Source organism: Helicoverpa zea, chromosome 4 (genome assembly GCF_022581195.2).
Source record: "Helicoverpa zea isolate HzStark_Cry1AcR chromosome 4, ilHelZeax1.1, whole genome shotgun sequence".
Taxonomy (NCBI): domain Eukaryota; kingdom Metazoa; phylum Arthropoda; class Insecta; order Lepidoptera; family Noctuidae; genus Helicoverpa; species Helicoverpa zea.
In genome coordinates, this window is record NC_061455.1 from 1,517,617 (window position 1) to 1,541,439 (window position 23,823).

The window sequence follows — 23,823 nt, forward strand, 5'->3', positions numbered from 1 at the left end:
CTTCCAGTCATCGTTCCTACATTCCAACTCGCATACCTCAATCTCAATTCTCTCACACTTCGAGCTCGCATCTTACGTCGCACCCGCCCGTTATGGTGCGACAACCCTTGTCCATTTCCCACAGGAGCCGGGTGCTGCTCCTGCGCGTCGCCTGTGGGGTACGCCCTAGCCCTATCGCTCATAACTATATTTTCTTTCCCCATGCTGCAGAAGTTTTGGCTTAGGTTTTATGGTCGGCCGCCTGCCTGACACCAACCCTCTTTGGGAATGCTATTGTGGTGATTTACCCGTCACCGTGCGGGTGGCCCAAAGTACAGATGTTATGTACTGGCCTTTAGGTTCCCTTTAGTCGCCTCTTACGACACCCGCGGGAGAGAGATGGGGACGTCCTATTCTGATCCGGGATCGTTACGGAATGTCCAAAACTTGAATATTTTGAGTAATTCAGCGGAGATTGTTGAATAAATGAACGTTAGTTTTGACAGAAAATCTGGTGAGCTTAAACCAAAGGTACATAAGTCCCTTGAGTTAAAACTAGTAAACTACAAAATCAGTTCTGCAACAATAGGCATGATGACAAATTTTTAAATTCCTTTGTATGATGTAGGTATACGTCTATTTTATATGAAAAATCATTAATTTTAAGACACAAAAGTAACACAAAAGTACCCAAACAAGTGTGAAAACAACAACCACTGCCAAAAGAAGAAGCCGCGAGCGTAGCGAGCGCGAAATTTTTAATTTTTGGTACGCAATGGTACCTAAAGAAATTAGAAAAAAGTCAATGTCAATTTTTGAGTCTTGGAAACAAAAATATTCAAATAAGTTTGAAAAATGACCAGTGTAAAGTGAAAAAGCTGCGAGCGCAGCGAGCGCGAAATTTTTTGAGTTTTAGGACACAAAAGTAAATAAGACAATAAACTTGACCGGCTTCTCAATAATTGCATTCGATTCGTGTTTAATCTTCGCAAGTACGATCATGTGACAGTGTATCGAACGCAGCTCAGATGGCTACCGATTATGCAGCGTCGTGAGGTAAGGGCATTGACTACTCTTTTCTCTATTCTTCACACTCCTACTACACCTACTTATTTAACTTCTCATTTCAAATATCTTGGCTCACATCATGACAAAAATTTACGCTCTTTTAAAAATCGCCTTCTACAATGTCCTACACATCGTTCTGATATCATGCACTCTTCCTTCTTTGTAAAATCTATTCTTCTCTGGAATGAGTTACCTCTGGAGATCAGGATGGTAAATAGCCATCACACCTTCAAACTCAAAGTTCGTGACCACTATCTTGGGAAATTGGCAGAAACATAAACAGTCAGTTTCAAATTAATTTTCTTGATATGTTATTAGTATTGTATGTAGTGTACGTATTTATATAGTTATATATACATTTATATTATTAATAATTTCTTTGTGTATTGTAATATATGTAGGTTTATGTTTCATACTAGTTTTTTGGATTTTTTTGCACATACCAACGCTTTCTCTCCGCCACCCAAAGGTAGACTGGTAGAGAACGCCTAAGGCGTTATGTCCGCCATTGTGCAAGAAGTATTAAATAAATAAATCAGCTTAGAAATCGTCAGCGTAGAGAGTCAGTGTTTTTGCTACTTCGGTGCTTTAACTTTTTGTTAGATTGAGGACTCAAAGAGCGCAGAATTAACCAGAAATGATGGATTAAATTAAGTAATCAAAAATAAACAAGAGATATGTGCCGACCGAGAGAGGCACCCTTCGAGACCGGAGACGTGGTACCCGGGGCGGACCGCCCCCTCCGACTTTTTATTTTATTTTTATTGAAACGCTATTGGAATATTTTAAAATTCATGATCACATAATACCTACCTAATTTATATTACAGTGCGTTTATTAATCGTTTATTTATATGTGAATTGTGTACCTACTCCTATAATAAAAAAATCTGTAAAAAAAAAATAGCTAAATTTGCCGCCCCCCTAAATCTGCCGCCCTAGGCACCGGCCTACTTGGCCTATTGGTAAATCCGCCACTGTGCTTGCAGTAAATATTTGATGTGCCTAATCTTTCGACACAGATCGACGACTTACATATATCAATAGAATCTGTCAATCGATGCGATTGTGTAGGCAGTAGTGTACCTACTGGGCTGCTTGAAAATTGAATAATTTGTAGAATGTCCTGTTGTTTGTATTAGTCATAGAAACTCGTGTCAAAGTAAGACAGCAGTGACCAGATCTACTAACAAAACAACACTTTTCACAGGAAACAAAAATGATGATAAATCTGAATATAAGTCAAATAAAAATACTGCATAAAGCAGATTAGAAGTAGATATGAGAAATATTCCAATTCACCAAGCAAGGCTTAAAACTTCTCAAGACCATATCGAAGATGGTTACTGATCGCCAAAATCTGACCCCACTCGCTCATCATCAGCTAATATATAATATATTATGCTACACTGGCAGACAAAATTGACGGTCCGTTTATAAGACACTGGGCAAGTAGACATGTGCGTGCTGACGTCCATGTCAATAATTAATACATTACAATTGCTGTTGTTTTGTTACTAACATTAGGATAAGGAATTACTAACACTTGTATGGATCTTTGGTCTGAAATAAATAATTTATTATATTATAGAATACATACATAAATTGAAAGCAACCACCACATAATAGACTCTATTAAGGCTCCAAGCCTGAGATTGTTTAACCAACTGGATACGCCATTGCCTTAACCTTTGCCAAAGGTGAGACCGCGGGTCATGATCGTATATGTACTACATGCGTGCGTCAACTTTATGCTTATTTTCGAATTAAAATAAGAAACTGTGAAGAGGATTGGCACTGTTTATCCTTAACATAGACTATCTAAAAGTCTAGCAAAGAAAACAGCACGTCATCCACTTGATTGTCATAATTTTAGGAACTATCCATTTTGTAAATCATGCTACAATCTGTTTACTCTAAATCAATACAGATTATTTATTTATTTATAATTTTGTACTGTGCAACGATATAATCCAAAACGCATGAGTGAGCTATCACTATTTGTGGCCTCGGCCCGCGTCCTTAAATTGACAGACTTTCTCATAGAGATCTACGCTCTTGGCGGTTCCTGTAGTTACATGATCTAAGGTTCCAGGTGATTGATTCCCCCCACATCGCGTCTTCAAGCGAATAACGAACTAAGTTTGACAAATGGAGGAGAAAATTCGAGAAAATTCAAAATTTTAATGATGTTTCAGAGAGATTATACAAAATCAGTATACATTCGGCCTTCACTTTGATTCGGTACTGTTGTTTTGGACCAAAATTTACTTATATTCTTCGCTCCTCACATATATGGAAGCACCCACAAGTTTTGGACAAAGTTGACCAAATTATCAGAAGCACCCTCACCTCCATCCTCAATGTGGCCTTGGACGATCGAGCCTGGCAGCAAGCTGCACTCCCAATACGCATGGGAGGTCTCGGCGTCCGCAAAATTTCAAGTGTTAGTTTACCGGCATTCCTCTCCTCGGTTCACAGTACTGATACATTAACCAGAAAGATATTGTCGTCTTCTGCACTGGTTGATGTTGAAGTACCGTGTTTGACCGACGCGCTGGATGCCTGGAAAATGGCTACTCCCAATACGGATTTGCCCGGCAACCGCTGCTCTCAGAGACAATGGGACGGGCCGCTCTGTAGCACTATACGGAATAATCTATTAAATACGTGTAATAGTGCTGCTGAGCGTGCCCGTTTGTTGGCTGTGGGAGAGTGGGAGTCGGGCCTCTGGTTACAGGCGATCCCGTCATCTAGCATAGGCACTATGCTGGATGACACAACGTTCCGCATCGCTACATGCTTACGGTTAGGCGCTCCCTGTGTTGCTCCGCATCGCTGCCATTGCGGTGAAGCCGTCGACAGCCTCGGGCACCATGGTCTGTCGTGCTGCAGAAGTGCTGGTCGTATTGCACGGCATGCCAGCATTAACGACATTATCCGTCGTGCTCTTTCCACCGCCGGCGTGCCAGCCGTGTTAGAGCCTAATGGACTGGTACGTGACGATGGAAAGAGGCCAGATGGTATGACGTTGTTGCCATGGAAGTTGGGTAGGCCCTTGGTGTGGGATGCAACGTGCGTCGACACCCTGGCGCCATCGCATCTTCCCTGCACGGCAGGTCATGCTGGTGCGGCTGCTGCTTCTGCAGAGACCACCAAGCGGCGCAAGTATAGTAACCTTATTGGGAACTATACTTTTGAGCCATTTGGGGTCGAAACGCTCGGACCATGGGGCCCGAGTACGCGGTTACTTTATAAGGACATCGCGAAAAGGCTTGTCGACGCTTCGCGTGACCAGAGGGCTGGCTTATTCTTCGGACAAAGAATTAGCATTGCCATTCAACGTGGCAATGCAGCCAGTCTTCTGGGCACGTTTCCGGAGGACAGCGATGCGGAGGAATACTTCGACGCCTGATCGATGCTCTTTTATATTTTATGTTTATATATATTTTGTATATAGTATTTTATTTTTAGTTTTGTTTAAAGATAAGTAGTTTAAGTTTGTATATATGTATAGTGTGTACATTGTAGAAATAGATTATAAAAATAAACCTCAAACTATTATCTTTGACAAATTATATTGACTTCAAGAGAATTTTACTTAAACATTGGAAATTATTAAAGTTTTAAATTGCTTATTTCTATGTAAGGAGTTGCGAAGCGTGTTAAGTGTTGTACTTAAAAGTTTCAAGTATGTTCAAGTATCTTTGTTTTTAGATAGTTTTATGGATATTGTTTTTTAGGTAGCTGTTTTGACTTAATAGTTGATTAGAGTGTATCAAAGACACTTGGTTTGTCTACAGTTTGTAGTATTTACGTAGGCACATGAGAAAAAGTATCAAACTCAAAAACGTTTTTTCAAATTAGGCTGATAATAAATAATAATAAATAAATAATATTAAATAAATAATCACTTAAATACTAAACTGATAAATCAGCACTTTTCGAACGTTAAAAATAAGACAGCCCCCAAAACGCCCACCCTTCACCACTTCCTATGTGTTTTTGCTGGGAAGATGAATGCCATGTGTTGCTGGGGAGTTTGTTGCGCCACGCAACTAACTCCCCAGCAACACATGTCTGTCTGTTAGGTTAGATCAGAAATGAAATTATTTTTACAATAAATATAAAAGAACATTATTTGTTTAATTGACTGAAACAAATAATTGTCTTTTCAGTTTGTTAGAATCATAAAATCAAATCCAATTGAAACTTTTTCTATTTCATAACATTGAGGCTAATAAGAATTGTTTCGGGGAAAAGGTGTTCCAAATATATAAATAATTATGCAAATGTAACACAACAATATGCAAAACAACAATAAATCAAATGAAAAATCTTGAACATTCTTCTTCTGTCAAGAATTTTGTTTTCTTCAAAACTAAAGAAACCTTCTTTTGTTTATTTTGAACTGCGGCCATCTTTGATTTATTACTTTGGGAAATATGAGTGTTGGCTGGAAACGGTAAAAAAGTTAAATAGGGTTTAAAGCTTGACTTCAATTTTTTGTCCAAAAAATTAAGCATTTGAAAATGAAATATAATACGAAGGTCTATAATGTCTCGTTGCGGTACTTTTTCGTTTTTAAGATACCAGAACTTCTGAAGAAATCCTTCCACCACATAGATAGAAAGTAGCCTGTTCGTTATTCTAATATACCTACTAGCTATATTACTGACAAGTTTAATCAAAACCTTACCCGTATTTTTTATGTGAATGAGGAAGAAACTTCCATGCATACAAAGAAAGAAAGAAAGACATACAAACTTGCATGAAGTAAAAATCAATAGGATTACTCTAAGGTTGGATTGAACCGAAACGTCTTTAACCAAACCAAACCATAAGCAACCGAAATTCCTGCCCGTTGCTCAAAATTGATTTGACGGCTGGGTAGGGTTTGGTCCTACCCTAAAAGACGCAGTACCATATAACTTCATGACCATACCTTGAGCTGCTGCAGTTGCTCCTTAAAATCCGATTCCGCGAAGGTGATGGAAGCTGCACACGTGATGTTGGCGGCTTCCAACTGGGTGACTAGCTCGTTCACAGCTAAGGAGTATATCTCCTCATTCTGGGAGAACGCTGTTACTGTGTCCCAGCCGAATTGCCTGTAGGAAAATAATCGGGTTAGTAATTTTTTTTTTTGCATCTTTTATTCAGGTAGACATTTACATTGGACAATGTATTAACATTATCCGTCTTACCACAAAAACTTTTAAACGTCAGTTTATGCCTTGTCTAAAAAAATGTCAAATTATGACGTTGACATATGGTTCATTTTGCAGCCAAAATTTTATTAGACAAGTGTAAAACAGGGTTTAAAGTTTTTGTAGTAAGGTCCTATATATTTAAACTCGCCATCATCCTCCTACTCTTATCCTGAGATATTTAAGCTACATATTTTATATATTTATTTAAAAATAAAAGGAGAAATATAAAAACTACGGATCAAAAAAATCATCTTGTTGGATGCTTTTTAGAGTCTACAGTCTAGTAGGTAAACACGATTTTTTCTTTTGACTGTTAATAATTACAATTTAAAAAATGCTATTTCCAAAGAACAAAAAGTTATGTTCATCTGCCTAGCCTCTTTTCCAACTATGTTGGGGTCGGCTTCTAGTCCACAGTGATGCAGCTGGAGCTGCAGTTTTACAAGGAATGAAAAAAGTTTGTAACTGGTGCGTAGTATTTGCGCGTAGCCAATGCTACGTCACGACACGTAGCGTCTATGCTACGTGAGCGTAGCCTGCAAACTTTTAGCGGGCCTATTGGCTATGTGCGCGACGGTGGCGACGCGTAGCGTTTACAACTTTTACGGAAGGTGTCAAATATTATAATTTTCTTTGCAAATATAAATAAAACCAAAGATTAAAATAGTATTGTTGACATTATTTAAGTGCAATTTATTCAATAGTTTTACTGTAAAATGAATATAGAATAAAAACTGGGTTTGAAACTATTACACATAATATTAGTTTCCAACCACAAACTGAGACAAAAGGCAATAAATTAGTATCAGCCGAGCATGTAAGACATGTGGAAGAACTGCGACATTACGAGCCCACGTAATTCGTCAGACATCTGTGGCACTAACACCATATAAAACCAGTTTAAACGTAAGTAATGTTTATGTGATGCTATTACATGTAAGTCATTTCCAATTTACTAATTGTAAGCTTCTTATCCTTCTTATTATTTTTTACAGATTAATGGTGTTCGTGTCGTCACTGATGTAAAATGTGACTGTGTCTATAATCAGAGCGGCAAGTGCAAGCATGTTAGTGCTTTAATATCCTATGTTAACAACACCACCAGCTTGTCAAAGACCAGTAATGAACAACAGTGGGGCAAACCTAGTATTCGGCAATTCGTTCAAAATAAATATTTTAAAGGAAGATACTTCGCAACAACAGTCATGGCCCATTTCTTTACTTTGATTTTGTACTGCAATCAACACATTTGACAGCTGATCATCCACATTTGTTTCCAATTTCTGCCGTGTTGTGCGCTGGGGTCGTTATCTGTCCGCCACTACTCGCTTTGCACATAGCCAATAGTTTGAGCGGGCTCATAAATCGGTATGGAGATGAATGGTAGGGTGCACGTTACAACGATTTAGGCCGACATTTTAGTCTGAACTGTGTCTAAGTCTGAAGTTTTCGTATTTCTATAATGTTAAAATATTATATGAAAAATTGAATTCACTATGAAAACCTAATGTAAGAACGTTACTGGCGACTTAAAATCCAATAAAAAGCCAACATTTAAAGATATCATTTATTCACTACAGAATTCCAATCTCAATCAGAAGCAAAATCCGATCAAAAGCCTGTATATTGAATCTTAACAATTCACCACAGCATCCCTCTTAATGATTTGAACATAACGAAGTCTGTATCGCATCGCTTTCGCATTAATGAGTCCGGTACTTCCCCTTTCATTGCTTCCAACATAATTGGACTCATTAAATTAAACAAGTATGAAGTACACTTCCTTGCAAACTCAAGGGAACACGCATAACTTGCACGTAAAGGAAATAGTTTTTATTTATAAAACTTGCATTTATTTTTTCCTTTCATCCAACGTGTTTCGAGCGGTCGGCTTCAAGTGTAATGTGTTACGGTTGAATATAATACTTTTGAACTAGCTTTTAGCTGCGATGCCGGCCGTGTTTTTAGTTCACATTTTTTTAATGTAAATAAGTTTCTTTTTAAATATCAGCTAGGTTTGCCCTATGCCATTCAAAGTGCTATCAAAATAAGTCTAGACTTTGCCGATATTAAATGGTACAAACATACAGTTAATGTAACATTACAGGTGCATTTACTAAGATCCAGTATTTAAGTTACATATCCATTTTGTTTCTAGCTGACCCAGTTTTAATGTAATCAAGTTTCTGCTACCTGTAACTGAAAGGCTGCAACTTGAGCTGTAACTGCATTTGTTGCGAACTTCATTTGATTTGTGCAAGCCTGGCCACGGAAGTTAGCAACGGTTTAAGGTTGCAGCTATGATTATTGCTGTATAGAGAATAAAAGTTGTAGTGTTAAATGAGTCTAGATATGCTACATGGACTTAAACAAAAAATTTACTTTTAGTAATTTTTCTGGTAGGGAAAGGAGAATGGCAGATTTCGTACCGCATATTTTTGTCGTTGTTCAGTTATAGAATTTGTACCAATTATTAAGGCAACTAAGTCATTTATTTTGATGTTAGTGTAGTATTTTTAGAACTCCGGATTAATTAATTATACCAATAAAAAGATTCAAGTAATTAAACGTAATATAATCTTAAACTAAACGCAACTAAACGTAGTTCTGTTTTTAGAAGTTGCCATTTGTAAAATATCACGAGGCTCGAAATGATAAATAATTATTTAAACATAGAAATAACAGGGAATATAATTAACAAATTACATATTATACCTTAAAATGAATAATTATTGCATAATATCTTAATAATTAACAATTTAATTATATAAATTATTTTCACCATCAATGTTTTTATTTTGTATTGGCAATTATTTTATTGACAGGTAACGGATATCTTTCAGAGTCTAGTCTCTGTCTGTCAGTGTCTGTTCAGTTCTTTGCTGTTGTTTTGGATTGTGGTTTGTAACTGCATCTGAGCAATTTAAGCAAATTATCTGGTCATTTTTACGTTGAGTCGAGGAACTGCTCCTCCGTACTCTATCTGTTGATAGTACTTTCGCGAAAGGACGCTTTATTACTTGTGTTGTGTGTATGTACGTGCTTTAAAATTACGAGTTTGCAATGCATCAATTGCAACGTTTGCTTGTCGCGAATACGAAGGCACGCTTTATCCGATGAGAGTGAAGATATCGTCAATACTATTCGGCTGTGGACATATCCTAGAGATGTAACTAGTTTTCAAATAACATTTTGCGTACGAGTGTGCCAGTTACGAAGTGAGAACTTTTACGTGTTAAAAAGTAGACTCACCATATAAACTACACGATTTCATACTAAAATAATATGAATGTACCTAAAACTAATCTTAACATTATTTGAAAAAATAACAAACATTGTTGTTGTAAAAATATTTACAGTTTGTCCTGTACACGATCATTGTTGTGTTTGTACATTAACAAACATATAAGTGATCTCTTACATGTATTGTTTACTTGCCTAACTTGGTTTGTGTAACACTGTTAAAATAGTTATTTAAAGCAATGTTGAATCATACTCAAAATCACTTAAATATTTTCCAGATAACACCTGCTGACAATGTTTGCCGCACGGAACAAATATTTGAATGATCTGCAAGTAGTTGTTCTGGGTCTGGGTATTTCTGCACATGAGTTTCTATGTTGATGAAATAATACTAAGAATAGATTAAATAATTATAAGAACAATAAAATAGATGTATATGCCTACAAAAACAAAGTTGTTTTATTATACCACACTCGAAACCCGAGAACTTGACCATTATCAAACTGTTGCAGTCCGCTGCTGGACAGGTATCTCCTAAATGCACTCTACTGAGTGGGTACGATCCTTATCTATCTATTAGGGCATGCAATTTCGGTAAAACAAAAATTACCGGTAAAAATTCGGTAATAAAAATATTTTTACCGGTAAACCGGTAAAACGGTAATTTTTGTAATTTTTTTAAAATGTGATATTATAACAATAAGATTGGGTAGTCTTAAAGCAAAAACTAAATAAATATGCAAAGTATAAGGTGATAAACGTTTTTTGTGTCGTGGGCCGTAACAAAAAACATGTCAGTACCATCCGTACGCGATGTCGCCGACAAAATGCAAGAAAAATGGCTGCGATGGTACAGACATGTAAAAAGGAGTGACACCTGAGGACATCGGCAGTGTGAATGTGATACTCAATCTCAATATACTCGGTCAAAGGCGCAAAGGCAGGCCGAAACCGTGGTGGTTGAGTGTCGTAATGAATGACATGAAAATCTGCGAACTCGAAGAGGAAGATGTCTATTCAGGAGGATAGAGCGAAGTGGAAGAAGGAAGATACGGAAAGCCGACCCCGTCACAAGACGGGATAAACGCTAAGAATTACCGTAAAAAATATATTTTTAATTGAAGGGAAAGCCCTTTTTTATGGTAAATCATCAAATGACAGACTCTTTCTGTCTAAAACCCATGTTTTTAGTAGGTGTTTTATGGACCAGGGTAGCGGTAACTCTTTCGAACAATCCCGCGGCCCCGGCAGGCCTTGGCCCTGCTGGGCCCTACTGGGTTTGCTGACATCTCCCTGAGGAGCCTGTGGAACAACTCGCGCTGCTGACACGGGTCTGTTGTCTATGCAGACGGTGGAACGATGAGCCACCCGAACTCACCGCCCACAGACCGACGCCTACGGTGGCCGGGAGTCGTCTCTCGACCCTTGGCGCCCGTGGTGTCTTCCTGGTCCACTACAGCGGCTGGGATGAGAGGTGCTACTCGCAGTCGCTCCGCCGTCTCCTTCTCGAGCATGACTGCTTCGCAGAAGGGGCGTCGGCTTCCCATTCCCTCTAGCTCCGGACCATAGCTTGAACCAGGGAAGGACGCGAAAGGTCGCCGCTGCCTATTGCCTCGACGACAACACCGCGGTACCCTTCCCAGGCAGTGCGCACCTGGACTGTGTGCTCCACCGTGTCCTCAGAGCTGTCCGCATGGTGGTGAAGTAAAAGCCCTTGCTCAGTAAGGTCATAGAGTAGGTAAAATAAGCAATAAGCATTTGTACCTTGTATGAGCTGACAGCTATGAGGAAAAACAGAATAACCGAATGAATACAATTTGTTTAGATTTTATAAATTAAGATGAGAAAGAAGATTTGTATCTAACCTAGAGATAGTTAAGGACACACAAGTTTACTTTTCTAAAAAACAGCAACTTTAACACTCTTACAATACGTAATGTATGCAACATTACATTATATTCAGGCTACATAACAAAGATTTGACGTTAAATGAACAATTGCTATATTTTATCAGAAAAACGTAAAAACCGGTAAATTACCGGTTTCATATTATTTTTACCGGTAATTTAAAACTCGCAAAAATGGGCGATTTACCGGTAAAAACGAAACCGGTTAACCGGTATTGCATGCCCTACTATCTATCTATTTACCTAATTGTACGTACCTACCTAAAACACACCCAAGATTAAGAGACAAGCTAGGTAGAACATTTATTTTATCATTACCATAACAATGTTTATGTACCTAGCTAAAACAACTTACATGGGTACTCTGTAGGACATAACCTTCAAGAACAAAACTGGTTATAACTTTTACTTCCCAAGTTCTAAAAATCTAAGAATTTACAAAGGGCTTGCCTATCATATTACCCACCAATTATAACCCATAACAATGTTTATGTACCTAGCTAAAACAACTTACATATATGGGTATACTGTGGTACATAACCTTAAAAAACAAAACTGGTTATAACTTTTACTTCCCAAGTTCTAAAAATCTAAGAATTTACAAAGGGCTTGTCTATCATATTACCCATCAATTAAAACAAAAAATATCCCAAAACACTAAATTTTATTAGCGGTACGAAAGTCCCATACAAGCCTGCCATTCGCCTTTCAAAACAAATTATCAATTTGCTTTTAAATCTGTTTTTTCTTTGCATACATCTTGACATGAATATTTTTTTGCTTCGTGCTTTTAATTAAGTCGATAAAAGCATAGAGAATTAGATTTATACTAAATAAATTACATCCTCAATTTGAACTGGAAATCGAACCTAACATAGTTGGAAAGTAATGATGAAGTGACTCTTATATAAAATTCAGAATCCAGAATTGGGTAGTTGACACGATCGAAAAAAAATAGGTAATAATAACGTAGTCATATTCATTCTGACTTTATGCTAATGCTTTAGCTTTATGTGAAAAACCTTTGACATCATAATACAAATTGCATAGAAAGTAACTGGGTCGTTTTCAAAAAATTTGTAAAAAACAGATATGAAACAGATAGGAAAGCTATATTGTTATAACGGAAAAGTAACAGAGACGAATTATTAGGGTCAGTATATAACGACGTACTTTTAAAAGAAAATAAGTAGATAGTAGTATTCGAATTGTTCTCTATAATTTCGCTGTCGTCCACCTGGTGTTAGTGGCATATTGCCTGTGAAGAAAAGAAAACCTTAATACATAAATATTAAATATTCTAAAACAAACCCCACAGCAATTCTTATACCCGAACTAAAGCCATTCGTAGGTAGGTAACTATCCCAAACTTATCCCATTATAATACATGATGTTACCTGCAAATATCGATTGTAAAAATGTATATCGATAGAAAACATTTTCGAGTTTTATATTTTATTAGTGGATTGATTTTTATTTACTCTGTTCATGTCGACTTTTCGTAAAGATACCTTTATAAAATTATAAAATAAAAAGAAAAGTGGTAGGTTTGATTACATACGTTTTTATCTCGGTACGTACACTGTGAACAAACCTTAACCGTTCATATCTGATATGATAACCGATATGAATAAATTGCTTGTGTCTAATCTAAAAAAATCTCTTTTTCAATGCTAATTCTTACTTTAAACGAAACTTGTATAGTACAGTGATAGTGTCAATATACATTTATTCTAAGCTGAGTTATAAAACAGTAAAAGTACTTACCGATACTTTAAAAGTCTCACAGTAATAAGTAACTTTTAATTGTCGAATAATCACTGCACCACAATATTTCGTGCTTGTTGCGCTTCTCAAAATTACCGAACATTTTTTATTCGTCGATTCTTTTGACAGTTCAGTTGCTAATGTTTTAGGTAAAATAATTTTGATATAGTAAGTTCAACTCAGTCGTGCGCGCGGCCCTATGTGTGGGTAACCCTTGTACATATACAGTGACTTTGTGTGCGTGACAAGAGGTACAGTCGGGTACAAATACAGTTATTTAGGGGTTGTATACGGCTGTTTAAAGTACAGTTATTACGTAATTTAGTTTATTTATTTATAATGATTCTGTATCGCTACTTGAAAAATCAAATGATGAATTTTCGGATTTGCTACTTTCACCAATGTTAATTATAAATTCAGACTCCATGTCAAAATGTCTATAGTATTCTTCTTTTTTCTTTTGTACATGTCGACAAGTATTACCCAACATCCCTTCATCAATTTGACTTAAACGTTCATTTATGAGTTTCATTATTTCCGTCTTATTTTGGTCGACATTATGCGAAGCAATATAATTTTTTAAAATTCCCCACACATTTTGTTTCCATTATTATACTAAATTATAGGTCTTTTACATTCTTAGTCCACACATTTATTTATTGTCCGCGTACCCCGAGCTAGAAAATATGTAAGGAGTATTTAATTCATCTTAGATATTTCACTTCATTTATTTCTTAGATACTGTCAATGTCAATTTGAAAAACCGTATGAGAAAATAATGATAAACTGTAAAATGTAATAATAAAAAGCTTTGAATGTTGTTTCATTTTTTTGAAACGCTACCTGACTCCTTAAAACATTTTCTCCGTGAAGAACTAGACATTTTCGTAAACGACTGTACCCATAACAAAAAGCGATGAGAACACGTCATGCTCGGACGACGTCACTGTCACACGAATGAAAGTTGTATATTTACAAGCCGACGCACACATAGGGCCGCGCGCAAATCTGAGTTGAACTATCTATAACTACTACAAAAATATTAAAATTACTAATGTAACAGACAGGAATAACAGAAATGAAGTGAAATCAAGACTTGCTTTAATTAATTATTCCTGAATTCTGCGTGTTATATTTCATGATAATTTTAGCAAATTCCTTCAGGTTCCACAATGCTCTGCTAAGAAATCAATTATTTGTCAGTTAAAATACTAATATTGAATAATAAAATGTTTTCTAAATGTCGCGCCAAGAATGTGGACACGCATTGCTTATATGAAAACAAATGTTCTACGTTGTAGTTTTCTTTTAAAATTAATCATTCATTGAGGATTATGGGGCGTTATTTTTGTTTTTCATAATGCTGAAATAAATGTTTATTCTGTTTTAAGAGTAATTAGCTAGTAGCTATTCTTTAAAAAATAATAACTCTGTTGGACGTTTTAATATACAATTTTTTTGAATATGTCCCAACTGTTTTTTGTCAGTTCAAGAAAAGTAATGAATTTGACTTGTTGGAAACGTTATTCTCTTGTGTACCTATAAATATGGGTAGGTATACCATATGTGGCTTTGAATTGAATCTTGAACTTTCCCGTGAAGGGCACGATCTGAATGATACTCGTACTTGACGCGTTCCGCTTAGATCCTCTACAGAATTATCAACACGTTCTTTTCAACATATCCTTTTTTGTCAAAGAGCGAGGGAGATCCTCTGGAGAATTTACACGAACTGTATATTTATTAGATTCGTTTGTTATGTTAATTTGGGTATTTTATGTGAACATTAATATTAGGCGCGTTTTGGCACCAGTCACTGAAATGTTGAAGAGGTGTGTTTATCGTTGTGAAAGTAGGAAAGATTAGACATTGTGAAAATTGGAATATACATAGAATATTGAAGTTACGCTTCAGTTGGTGACGAAAAAATTTAGTAGTACCTAGAGGATAGTTACTGAGGGTGTGTAGCAGAATCTATTACCATTACGATAAAGAAACCATTTGGTTTGGCTATCGTTATAACTTAAGTACTTTACTTATTATAATAATTTTTTAATATTTTTTAACTTTAATATAATAGTTTTTTTTCCGACAAGCTGAAGACAGTATTTATACTGGCTTTTTGATTGCACCATGGAGTAAGGTCAGTAATATTGAGAAGCAAAAAGAAACGCTGACATTTCCTCCATATAGCTTCATCTCGCAATCAGATCTTATCAAAATAGCAGGTTATATGAACTCCTTACCTGATGAAGGCAATTCTAGCAGGATTGTGTGAGGAGTCAGGAGCCACCGTCCTGCAGAACAGAGGGAACTCCGTCCTGTCGCTCAGAGCTGGTGAAGTGGACCCGAACGATACCTGGACAAAATATATAGAAGGCTTAAAAGCATCATCTTATAAGCACGGTTTAGAAATATTCTCTTGTAAATACATAGTTGTGAATCTAGTCGGACACAAACAGGGAATAAAATGTATAGGTAAGTATGTCTAAAGTTTTCCTAGAATCAAGAGATAGTTCCGATGCTGGAAACTTTGTTGAACGAAATTAACTGGATAAATGAATATTCTCAGTGATATAGAACACGATTTAACTGCTTATATGTCGCTAATTATATTATGGAACAATAGAAAAATTGTGTATCGCGTGTATCTGCGCTCCGATATGAAACGGATTAAGTAGGTACTGTTAATTAATACAAGGCTTAAGAAAAAATCATAAATCATTACTGTACCACCTAACATAATCAAGATATAAACTGTATAAAATCCACCGCCAAGCTTCAAACCAAGCACGTATGTGAATGAACAAAAGTAATTAAGCAGCCATCATTAATATTCGCTCTATTACTATATGTAAGTACAATTAACATTAAGTCGTGTGTGAAATTAATCACAATGATTGATAATCCTTTTGTTAGGGATGACGGCTGTGATCCGGTTCGTGGCAAGATTGGTTCACTGCGTTTAGATCTGTATTACAGGTGGTTATTTTTGGATGTTGTTAATTTTGTAACTCATAATAGACGTGATGACTGGGTGAAAAAATAGTAAGTGTAATTAGTCTGCATTTTAGATAAAATATTTTCTAAGATATAACACATCAAAAATCGAGAGTGGGGGCTCGTGAGGTCACGTCTATGTTTGTACTTAGAACTGACGTAACAAAAAATGACGTAACCAGGACTTAAGGTGGGTTTTAGTCCAAGTAAAACTATTTTTAAAATTAAGTAAAAAATTACATTAAACAGACTTCGAAACGTTTGGCTTACAGTTTACAGCGCTTTGACACTAGCGAATTATCCGCTCTGTTTTTCCAAGCAAGGATCCTTGAGATGGCTATAGCTTTTATGGGGATTGTTTATAGATCCAATAATAATAATTCAAGTTCTTTTCGTCCACAAATAATATGTTTTATTCTACCAAATTACGAGAGCAAAGAATAAGACCGATTTACAAAACTGGCAACCCTGGGTCGCTATTGTTAAAGCTAGATTGATACATTGTATTAATGTTAGATACATTTGATTGGAAATTGATTTATTTCTGTTGCTAGCCAACCCTAGATTATTTCGTTGCTTAGTACCTACATTTTCATTACTATTTGCAGATCCACATTTTGATTAATCTTTAGTTATACCTACATGTAATATAGCTAAAGAGTTTGTTACTGGATACTGGGTCGATTTAAAAAAAAAAAAAAACAGAATTAGATGGCCCGTTTACTAGGTACTTTTATTTGGGTGCACGGAGTGAGACCGCTAGAGTTGACGAAAACTGCTTAGTAAGGAAGCACGAAATTTTATGAAAAACTTATTCATTTTAAAAATGTGAAAACTATGGTTAAGTATGAAACGGGGGCAATATTCAATAACATACTACCAAAATAATTAAGGTAATAGAAAAAAAAATATACACAAATGAAGCGTATAAGCATTGCCTTTTCCTTAAACCGGTGAGAAGCCGATATGAAATAAAGCAACGTACTATCTAGTTCGTATCACAAAACGACAATTCCGTGCGAACATCCCGTCCATTGTAACGTTTGATTGAATGGAATCACTTCTTCTCTCAGCTAATACGATTACAAGCAAAACAAACCTTCCCAAAATTCAAATATTGGACTTCCCATCCACACACCGATCCTTGTTCAACCCGCAATCGAAATTACACCCTATGTACCCCACACACAAAGTTGAAAATTGAATGACGCTACTATTTCGTCTCAGATGCTCCCTATAGACTGAAAATCGAGTTGTCTATCTAGGCTAGGTTCGTTTGTTGGAGTTGACGTCGACGGTAGCAGGTAAGTACCGGATTGAAGTGGATAGAACTGGTTCAAACTGGTTTAAAGTGGTTACAGTTAGTTCGTGACTAATTTGGACGTAGTCATTTTGATGACTGGATTTGAGTGGTTATTGATGGTTAGCCTAGAAGTTATAATGCATTCTCTATGTTGTTGTTGAAGCAATTTATATCGGGTGTGTCGTTCACAATCACATTAAATCATATCGCATATACTTTATGATATTCTATGGCGAATTGTAAAAAAAATAACCTAATCCATTCAGTGGTTTAACCACAGGAGTCATTTTTCGTTTTTATAATTTACAACATCATGTGTAAAGCAGAGATAAAGTTAGGAGTATCGTATGTTTTGATCAGTTGACAAGTCAGTTTTCAAGGGAGAATTTCAGTTGTTTGTAAGAACTGACTTTTATATGGTGTTCTAATTTTTGCACTTTTTTATTCCATTTACTTTGTTTGAAAAAATCTTTTTTTTTATTTTTAGATATTTTTCTTTTATCTTTGTGTTAATCGACATGTATTAACCAGTATATTAACGCATTTCATTTAATGTGATTATGAACGACACACCCGATATATTAGAAATAATATCCTTGACTAGAGTCGATTTTTGTCAAAATAAGTAAGACAAAGTATACATTATAAGAATTTGATAAAGAAATTATAAAACTACTTTAACATTATTCGGCACCCAACCGTAACTTTCATTTAGGGGCTGGCAAACCTTCTTTGACCCTTATTTATTTAAAAACAAAAGAAAAAGTAATTATAGAAGTTCCTTAACCCCTTAAACCCTTTTACAAAAACTATTTGAAGAAGCGAGCATTTTGGAGCCCGAAACTTTTTCGCTATTGTTCAATTAAAGTACGAATATTGCTCATCCGACGACTTAGAGCATTTAACCAACACAACAAAAATATAAGTAAAAAAAGATAATTATATAAAGTCTGTAACTTAACACGAGGGGCCTTGGCTTAGGGCACGCCACCATCGTGGCGGTAAGTCCCCTCTTTGAGGAGTGGCTCGGGAGGAGTCACGGCGCCCTCACGTACCGCATGACGCAGGTCCTCACCGGACACGGTTGTTTCGGGAGGTACCTGCACCGCATCGGTCGTGAGGAGGCGCCCGGGTGTCACCATTGTGCGGACAGCCCCGAGGACACGGTGGACCACACAGTCCAGGTGTGCCCCGCATGGGAGGGGCACCGCCGGGTCCTCGTCGAGGCTTTGGGCGGCGGCGACCTCTCGCGTCCGGCCCTGGTTCAGGCCATGGTCCGGGGCGAGAGGGAATGGGATGCCGTCGCTTCCTTCTGCGAAGCGGTCATGCTCGAGAAGGAGGAGGCGGAACGCCAGAGAGTTCGCACCTCTCATCCCGGCCGCCGCGCTGGACCAGGTAGACACCATGGGCGCCGGGTGTCGCGAGATGACTCCCGGCCACCGTAGGCGTGGGTCTGTGGGCGGTGAGTTCGGGTGGCTCATCGTCCCTCTGTCTTTCTAGACGACAGACCCGTGTCGACGGCGCGCGTTGTTCCACGCGCTCCTCAAAGAGATGTCAGCAACCCCAGCGGGGCCCAGCAGGGCCAAGGCCTGCCGGGGCTGCGGGTTGTTCGAAAGAGATACCGCGGCCCTGGTACATAAAAGGCCTATGACGGAACACGACGATTTTAGTCAGTAAGAGTCTGACACTCCCTCACCGCTGCTAACCCACAGCGGGAGGGGTCATTTGATGATTTTACGTCGCTAAAAAAAAAAAAAAAAAAAAGGGGCCTTGGCTTCGCAACGAATACTGACAGAATGCATTTTCAATCATAAAGTTGTTAAAAATAAGCGTAACTTGATAAATATGACCGGCCATCTCACATCTTTAGCACTGTGCAAGATAGGGCAATGGCGTCTCTTGTTGGTTGAATGCTCTTAGACTTTAGCCGTCGAGGTAATATTAGCAATTTGTCGCGTCATAAACTGACCTCAATTAGAATTTTCCAGAATATAATGGAACTTATTTCAGGTTATTTCTTTGGAGAGGTGTCTCAACGTCTCAAGGATTAGATAAATAGGTTTCGTGGTCTCATTTCTTTTATATAAATAGATTCGCAGCTTCTACGAAAGAATAAGGTTTTATTAGACACAAATTCTGATAAATACAGGTTTTGTCTTTGGAAGAATATATTGGCGTAGTGATGAGTTCTTTGTGAGGTCTAGACAGTTTTGTTTACTTGTTTTTGAGCTTATTTTTCTGTCTAGAGGGCTCATTTAGGAACACGTTTCTGATAGGATAGATTTGGAAGTGTTTATAAGGCCTTTAATTTATTTGTCATGTTTTGTTATAAAGGCCTGCTGTGGCTGCGGGATTGCTTGAAAGCATTACCGCGGCTTGGTACATAAAGGGCTTCAGAAGGAACATGATGGATTTTAGTCGGTAAGAGTCTGACACTTCCTCACGCTGCTAACTCACAGCGGGAGGGGTTATTGATGATTTCCCATCAATTAAAAAAAGGTATCTAAAAGGGGTTTGAACAAAGCCAAAAACTCCAGTCTTTGTCACCGCTTCATAAAAACATTTTCAAAAAATTGGACCCGCAAACCACCAGCAATTTACAAAAATGTAGAGGAAACTGCAAAATGCCTGTTTTTGACGGTGCCGTGTAGGGGCAGTGAAAATTGGTGTCTCTCAAAGGAAACTGATTTTGTCTACGTGCGGGGATATTGGAAATTGTTGAACACAGTCATCTGTTGTGGATTTAGATCACCGGTAAGTACCTAGTTATTATCTTAAAAGTTATCTCTCTGATCTATCAAAATATGTGTTGCTGGGGAGTTTGTTGCGCCACTTCTTCTTCCCAGCAAAAACACATAGAAGTGATGAAGGTCGGGCAGTTTTGGGGCTATTTCATGTAATTTCGTGTGAATTGATTTTTTTATAGTGTACCTATTTAGAAGTCAAACTACCGTCCCTCTATTTCATTTTTCATAGACTTAAGTTCCTACACTAACTGTGAAAGCTTCGACCATACATCCTCCGAGCCTTTTCCCAATCATGTTGGGGTCGGCTTCCAGTCTAACCGGATTCAGCTGAGTACCAGTGCTTTACAAGAAGCGACTGCCTATCTGACCTCCTCAACCCAGTTACCCGGGCAACCCGATACCCCTTGGTTAGAATGGTGTCAGACTTACTGGCTTCTGACTACCCGTAACGACTGCCGAAGATGTTCAATGACAGCCGGGACCTACAGTTTAACGTGCCATCCGAAACACAGCCAATGGTGTCTAAGATATACTTAGAAAGTACATACAAACTTAGAAAAGTTGCATTGGTACTTGCCTGACCTGGGATCGAACCCGCGCCCTCATACTCGAGAGGTTGGTCCTTTACCCACTAGGCCACCACGACTTCACCAAGAAAGCTTCGACCAAGAACGGAAATTATTGGCAGTACGATTTTACATTTTGAAATATTTTTGCAAATAAAAACCAATACTACTGATTTTCATAGCTTTCAGTGTCCATTCCGATGGCACAGTAATTTAACTTTCTCAACTACCTGGCGACGGTTTTTTCAAAGAAAGAAACGGCACAGGAAATTACGAAAGGCTACGAATATTTTACAATCTGTTAAAAAGTTTATTTCGTTTTTCAAACTCCACGTAAAACAATTTTAGTTAGGTATTTTTACAAATACACAGGCATTGAAGTAGGTGTGAGTGTATGTGCTACTGACAAAAAAAAAAACCTACTCCTCATCTTCATCAATCTTTTGTCTCTCGAAAATTAGTCTCGTTTTACAATTTCACCCATTTTGTTCTCGATTCCTAGAATCTATACATACAGACCTCTCTCTAATTTTACGATCAATTCTAAAAAAACTTCAAAACCCAAGAGATTTTTTGTCCTTCTTAATTCTGGCTCATACTTATAAGTCGCTCAGTCTGATTGTGTGGGAAAAACGTGGGAAACCACTACGGAATCCGGGATGGTCTTATAGTTCTCACCTGCACAATATTCCAATAGGGCACAATCTTGGCGATGCTCTCCGTGACCTCTGAGCAGGCAGTGCCCAGCAGCATCACCATGCGGGAGTCTCGCTCCGTGTACAGCGCGTGGAAGAAACGGTCCACTCCTACTCCTGGGTCGCACTGGAACAAAATTATCATCATCAGTTCTTTTATTGTACACAGCAGTATAGAGTCTGTTCTTTCTCGGGCTTTCTTACTGTGTACCAAATGTATCTCTAATTTAAATCGGTCAAGAGGTTTTAACGTGAAAGCCGAACGTTATGTTTTAACCAAGGAGTGTCTCGCCCGTTCTCCTTCATAGGAAGCTACTTTTGGAATAGGGCAACAAGAATCAAACTTGTTGATTTCTGACGTTCATAAGTGCTTGTAAAGGCCTGCATGAAATAAAATGATTTGACTTTAACATACCTAAGTTAGTAAATAAGTTAAAAAAATATTAAGTAAGGATGGTCCACGGTTCAGATCAAATACTTTCTAAACTTATTGGGCAATATGACAGTTGATTTGAAAGCATCGTACATGCTTTTATAGGCTTATAATCATGATATACCTTAGTATCATTAGTGATGAGATGCAGCCTATACCCTGGCAGCAGACCCCGCTTGTTCACATGTTCCACAGCCAGTCTTGCAGCAGCCAGCTCTGATACTCCATCAGCTCGGGGCGCGTCTCCAACTGACAGCTCGAAGAGACCCAGGATGGACACGATGCGGTTAGATTTGCGTTTTGGAAGGTCTGTGAACAAAAAGATTAATAATTAGAATTCGATTTTAATAGAAAACTTGAATCTGACCCTAGAGCTTGTCAGGTGAATAAACACCTACAGCTCATTCTATAAGAAGGATGGACGAATTTAAATACAGTTTAATTTAAGAAATAGGTTAGTAAATATGTATGTTTTATCGAAATCAATGTTCAGTTAAAAATTTAAACGCAGCAAGAAAACCGAAACAATAGACTTTGCATCTTAACTTTCCGTATTACCGACAGACTTAACAGATCCATCGCATTATCAATTAATCCTTTATACACAGAACCCAAAAATGAACCGAAAGGGATCCACGTTTTACAAGACAAACACCCGCTTGGGCTTAACACGGGTACATGATGTTTCTGAGAAAGATGAAGGGATAACAACATGGAGAACAAAATGACTAGCGGAGGTGCCATAACGGAAAATCTCCTAAGTAGCCCGCCAAATTGCGGGTGTTTCGGGGACGAAGAACGTCACTGTCTTCGCTCTACGCCTTCTTTGGACCCGATAATGTTTTGTAATACCAAAAATCGTTGACAGATGTCTCAAAGAACCCGAATACCTCATTAGTTCACTCGTAACTGATTGTTTTGGTCATGCCCACCGTACGCAGTTGACCTAGAAGAAGGTGCCTGACCTACCTGCATTACGGCATCTTCGCTCATCTTTCCATACTCCGTGGATAGCATAAATAGCATCTAATATATTATGTAGCAGCTATTCTGTGTGATGAATTGTATGTCGACACGGTAGCAAATAATGTTTTGTTTATATCATGGCCGTGTCCTGTTGCTTTTGATTTAGGCCGTTAATATTTTTGGTAGGATGCTTGGATTAAGGAAGATTTTATGAAAGGAAAAAGTCTCGTAAGTGGTATTATTTTGTTGTAATATTGCTTGATCAATGCGGGTTGGTGATGTCAGACGTTTTTTGTTAATAATATTCAAGTTTTCACTTTTGACACCCCCGAGTGAATACACTTTTTTTGCTGAAATCTAGCTGTTGCCGGTTTTACCGGCATCCCAAGGAAAATACTTTCTTTAGCCAATTAGCTAATGTCAGAGTCCAGGGTACCGGCAGAAGCAGCCATTTAAGCGTGATATATTATTATTAATACACAGAGTTACTTTCGCATTTATAATATTAGAAGCATCGGCAAACATTTATATGCTGATGTCAATATATTTACTCTTCACATGCATTACAATATGAACCATATACATAAATAAATAGAACATAATATACAAAAGCAAAGCACTCAGGTGAAAATCACCCTTCATTGTCAACACGGAACGTCAGTCGCAGGCTTATTGTAGTACAAACAATATGAGTGCTAATGCAAATACTCTTAAATGCGATATTTGCATGAGAGTGTGCAGTATTATGACTGTTTAAGCTTAAGCTCATTTTGCTGCTGCGTTGATTAGCCTAATGTAGACCTGGATTTGAGGATTATTGTATTTGTTCTCATGTACATAACAGTACTTGTTAAGTTAATCATAGTCATCGTGTGTAGAGTTTGTGGCTAAGTAATAACCTTACATAACATAAGGTTGAGCAACGCTTGGCGCGGTCGGT

The 23,823-nt window shown here is 37.6% G+C and overlaps 1 protein-coding gene across 1 annotated transcript in view; it reads right to left on the bottom strand.

Moving 5' to 3' along the window:
* The window catches only part of LOC124629624 (gamma-aminobutyric acid type B receptor subunit 2), a 53,026-nt gene extending 29,691 nt beyond the window's left edge, over positions 1-23,335 (bottom strand). The window contains exons 1-5 of the mRNA XM_047163117.1: positions 23,320-23,335; positions 22,042-22,226; positions 21,468-21,611; positions 15,420-15,532; positions 5,992-6,154 (exon numbers count right to left, since the gene is read on the bottom strand). Coding sequence (XP_047019073.1) covers positions 5,992-6,154; positions 15,420-15,532; positions 21,468-21,611; positions 22,042-22,226; positions 23,320-23,335 — 621 coding nt within the window. The remainder of the gene's footprint in view (positions 1-5,991; positions 6,155-15,419; positions 15,533-21,467; positions 21,612-22,041; positions 22,227-23,319) is intronic.
* Positions 23,336-23,823: the final 488 nt, after the last annotated feature.